Below are 4,586 nucleotides of genomic sequence, written 5' to 3' on the forward strand. Positions count from 1 at the left end.
GACAAACCCATATGGGACCCATATAGTCTGCCCTCCTTGTCCCCACATGGGTCCCACCTAGGCATGCTGGCTGGGAGGTGGTGCAATCCCGGCTATATTAACGTTAAGGAGAAGATCTGTACCCCGGACATTGAACTTCTGGCTGTGGGACTACGTCCGTATTATCTGCCGAGGGAGTTTACGTTAGTCATAATGGTCGTGGTTTACATTCCCCCATCAGCTGTTGCAGCGGCGGCTGGTGATGTCATCAACTCGACCGTGGCAAAACTTCAAACTCAACACCCGGACGCTTTTTTGGCCATCACTGGTGACTTTAACCATGCCCCACTGGACAAAACCTTTAACAACTTTCAGCAGTATATGGACTGTCTCACCCGGGATAATAAAACACTGGATCTCCTATATGCTAATGCTAAGGATGCATACAGCGCCTCAGCCCTTCCCCCCCTTGGACGGTCAGACCATAACTTGGTCAGACTGTCTCCCAGGTATGTTCCTCTAGTGAGGAGGCAGCCCGTGCACACCAGGACGATGAGGAGGTGGTCGCCGGAAGCTGCAGAGGCACTGCAGGACTGCTTTGGGTCGACGAACTGGGAGGCACTCTGTGAGCCTCATGGGGAGGACATTGATACCATGACCAACTGCATTACAGATTACATTAGGTTCTGTGAGGACACTGTCACGTGTACACGGACCGTACGCTGCTTCCCTAAAAACAAACCTTGGATTACAAGTGATCTGAAGGCACTTCTAAATAAAAAGAAGATGACTTTCAGGGTTGGAGACAGAGATGAGCAAAGGAGAGTGCGGCGTGAACTCAAGGAGACACTGAGGAAATGCAGGGACAACTACAGGAGGAAGCTTGAGTCCAAACTTGAGCAGAATTGTGTGAAAGATGTGTGGACGGGTTTAAAACTCATCATTGGGTTGAAGGGGAAGGACACACTGATGGCAGGGAGTCTGGAGAGGGCAAACCAGTTTAACCAGTTTTTTAACAGGTTTAGCTCACCCACGGCTACTCCCCTGTTGCCTCCATCTCCCCACACATCCACATCGTCTCAAGTTGCTCTACACACCTTTCAGCTTTCTCCTGCACGACCCCCCTCCATCTGCCCACCCTCTCCCTCCTCCTACTCTCTCACCTCCTCCCCCTCCTTCTCCACAGACAATAACACCAACCCTCAACTACTGGTGACCGCTGGCCAGGTTAAGAGGCAGCTTGAAAGACTTCACCAGGGGAAGGCGGCAGGCCCGGACAGCATTACACCAAGGGTCTTGAGGACCTGCGCCAGTCAGCTGTCTCCTGTACAACCTGAGCTTGAGTCTGCAGAGGGTCCCGTTGCTATGGAAGACGTCACACATAGTTCCTGTGCCCAAGAAGGCGAGACCGTCAGACCCAGAGGACTACAGACCTGTTGCTCTAACATCTCATGTGATGAAGGTTATGGAGAGACTGATCCTTGCCAAGCTGAGGCCTAGGGTGATGACGTTTTTGGACCCTCTACAATTTGCCTACCAGCCGCACTTAGGAGTTGATGATGCTGTCATCTTCCTGCTGCAACGAGCCCACATGCACCTGGATGGTGGAGGAGACACGGTGAGAATCACATTTTTTGATTTCTCGAGTGCCTTCAACACTGTCCAGCCTCTGCTATTGGGTGAGAAGCTGCGGGGGATGAGTGTCTGTGATCTCCTGGGTTATTGACTACCTGACTGGCAGGCCACAGTTTGTCCGTCTGGGCAGTGTCTTGTCTGGTGGGGTGGTCAGTGATGTCGGAGCTCCGCAGGGAACTGTGCTCTCTCCTTTTCTCTTTACTCTGTACACCACTGATTTTCAGTACAATTCTGAGTCATGTCATCTCTGTAGTCATCGGAAAACTTCTGTAAGTTTTCCGATGACTCGGCGATTGTCGGGTGTGTGAGAGGTGGAGAGGAGGGGGAGTACAGGACACTGGTGGACGGCTTTGTGGAGTGGTCTGACAGGAATCACCTGAGGCTTAACATCAGTAAGACCAGAGAGATGGTGATCGACTTCAGGAGGAGGAAGACGCCTTCACAGCCACTGAGGATTAAGGGGGAGGTGGTGGAGGAGGTGGAGGACTATAAATATTTGGGAGTGGTGATCGGCAACAGTCTACACTGGTCATCCAATACTGATGCTGTGTACAAGAAGGGGATGAGCAGACTCTATTTCCTAAGGAAGCTTAGATCCTTTAATGTGTTCAGCAAGATGTTGGAGATGTTATACAACAGCATTGTTGCTGGTGCCATTTTCTTTGCTGTTGTGTGTTGGGGTAGCAGCATCAGAGCCAGCGACTCTAAAAGACTGAATGGGGTCATCAGGAAAGCTGGCTCTGTAATGGGTCTGCAATTGGAGACCCTGGAAAATGTGGTGGAGAGGAGAACGTTGAAGAAGCTGTTGTCTATCATGGCCAACAAGCTGCACCCCCTCCATCACACAGTTGATAGACAGCGGAGCACTTTCTCACACAGACTGCTTCAGCTCCGTTGTCGCAGGGACAGATACAGGAAATCTTTCCTGCCACAGGCTATCACTTTATATAACAAACGTTAAGTTACCTTTGTACATATCTGCTCATTAATCGATATTGTACTGATTATTTACAAAGCACTATTGTACAGACTGTACAGATTATTAATTTTCACTGTTCATACTGTACAGAATCTTACATCTTACATTTTATATTTTATGCATACATCTTATTTTTTATTTTTATATTGTAATTGATCTGTGTGTATGTGTATGCTGCAACTGCACAGTAATTTCCAGGTTGGGATGAATAAAGTACTTCTATCTTAGTTTGCTATTTGAATGTAGCTATGCTATATATAGTTAATTTTTATTATTCATCTTTTCAGCATTTTGTCAAAGATGGGAGCCAGTCTTGAAGCCTTCCTCATTGGTGTGGAACCAGGACGGCCTTTACTCCTGCATGTTGGTGAAAACAAGAGCAACACCAAAGACACTTCACCATCAGTGGATCACAAGACCATCCATTGCAGCTATCGATGACCTTTCAAAGCACACTTCACCTTCAGTGCAAAGTACTATGAATTCCTCTACAACAGGGGACTCAAACTCAATTTACCCGGGGTCCACTGGAGGCAAAGTCTGGGTGAGGCTGGGCTGCATAAAGGATTCCACAAAAAACATTTAAAAAATATCCTCAAATGTCATCAATATTTAATTATTTCTCCAAAACATGAACTACAAGCATTGGCTTTGACAAAGACATAATGAGGTTGTGACAAAATTTAGTTTATTCCACTTGGTGTCGTTTTTGTTCTATGTTTCATACAAGTCTTTAGCCAGCTAGCAACGTATGGAGAACGTCTCGACGCGTGACGTCATTACCGCTTTTACTTGTCACAACAGCACGGTGGATGACGAGCAGCCTGGTAGCAGTCGCCTTTCTCTGCGTTTGATCGTGGCATTTGTTAATGGTAGAAAGTACCGGAATGGCGACTGCAGAGAAGGGCAACTGGTACCGGACTGTTCCATCATCCACCACATTATTGTTACAAGCGTAGTGTGGATGAAGTCAGTGTAGCTTAGCCTAGCACCGAATGTCAGCCATGACGAGGAACAGCGGGCGGGACTTCCTTCAGAGGTCCGCTCACCCTGTGGGCCCCACTAATATTATACTGTCATATCACGGTGGGGGCCACGAGACAAAGTCCTGCGGGCCGCGAGAATGAGACCTCTGCTCTACAATTTCTGTACATTAATCCAACCTACAGTTTTCAACATTGTTAGGACCTTTGCACGACACTTGAGATGATGAATATCCTTGCTTTTATTTTGTGTGGCAGAGTGGACGCTCTTTATTATGATGGATCATTTAAATGCATACTGTATCAAGTATTTCCAATTAAGGACTTGGTTTATTACAGTCTCTATGGCAAGCAGTTTTCTGAAATGTGTGGGAAAGAAAACATAACAGGTTGGCATACTGTGTGACCTTTGCTGTATTTTGCTGCCAGTGCTATTTGATCTTGTTCTTGTTTTGAAATACAACATTCAAACTGTAACTTGTGTTGGGGTAACACTTTATTTGACGGGGTGTGTATAAGACTCATAACACCTGTCATGAACATGAGGAAGTCTTCATGACACTTTATGACTGTTGTCATAAAGTGTCATTCGGTAAATTATAACACTTTTAATACAAAAGTTGACATTATTCAAAATGTCTTTGACAACTTATCAACGTAGAGAAAAATGTCTTCATTATGACAACTTGACATTAACCAAGAATCATGTGTCATAAATATGTTATAATGTCATTAAGTGTTATTACACTAAAAAACAGTAACAAAACAGTAATTAATATTTCCCCTACCTGAAATAAAGTGAAACAAGTAGGACCAACAATAAACAATTCACTAAGCTTTATTACATTGTCAAATGATTTAATAAGAGTCATTAATAATTCCTTTTACATCAAGTGGAACAAGTGGGACCAGTTATGAAGGTGTCAATAAGTGTTATTACAGTATCATTAATATTATCTCTTACCTCAAGTAAAGTGAAACAAGTGGCAACAATTATAAAGATGTAATTC

The 4,586-nt window shown here is 45.2% G+C and overlaps 1 protein-coding gene and 1 long non-coding RNA gene across 2 annotated transcripts in view; both read left to right on the forward strand.

Moving 5' to 3' along the window:
- The window catches only part of LOC106938767 (uncharacterized), a 6,247-nt gene extending 4,113 nt beyond the window's left edge, over positions 1-2,134 (forward strand). Inside the window, exon 2 of the mRNA XM_015020918.1 lies at positions 75-2,134. Within this exon, the coding sequence (XP_014876404.1) occupies positions 193-1,479 (1,287 nt within the window). The 5' untranslated portion in view covers positions 75-192 and the 3' untranslated portion in view covers positions 1,480-2,134. The remainder of the gene's footprint in view (positions 1-74) is intronic.
- A 605-nt stretch (positions 2,135-2,739) lies between these two features.
- LOC106938765 (uncharacterized) overlaps positions 2,740-4,586 on the forward strand; it is a 17,676-nt gene continuing 15,829 nt past the window's right edge. The window contains exon 1 of the long non-coding RNA XR_001422693.1: positions 2,740-2,820. This is a non-coding gene — a long non-coding RNA (uncharacterized LOC106938765). The remainder of the gene's footprint in view (positions 2,821-4,586) is intronic.

The sequence above is a fragment of the Poecilia latipinna genome, unplaced genomic scaffold, assembly GCF_001443285.1.
Source record: "Poecilia latipinna isolate Pla-1442-1.1 unplaced genomic scaffold, P_latipinna-1.0 Scaffold2686, whole genome shotgun sequence".
Classification (NCBI taxonomy): domain Eukaryota; kingdom Metazoa; phylum Chordata; class Actinopteri; order Cyprinodontiformes; family Poeciliidae; genus Poecilia; species Poecilia latipinna.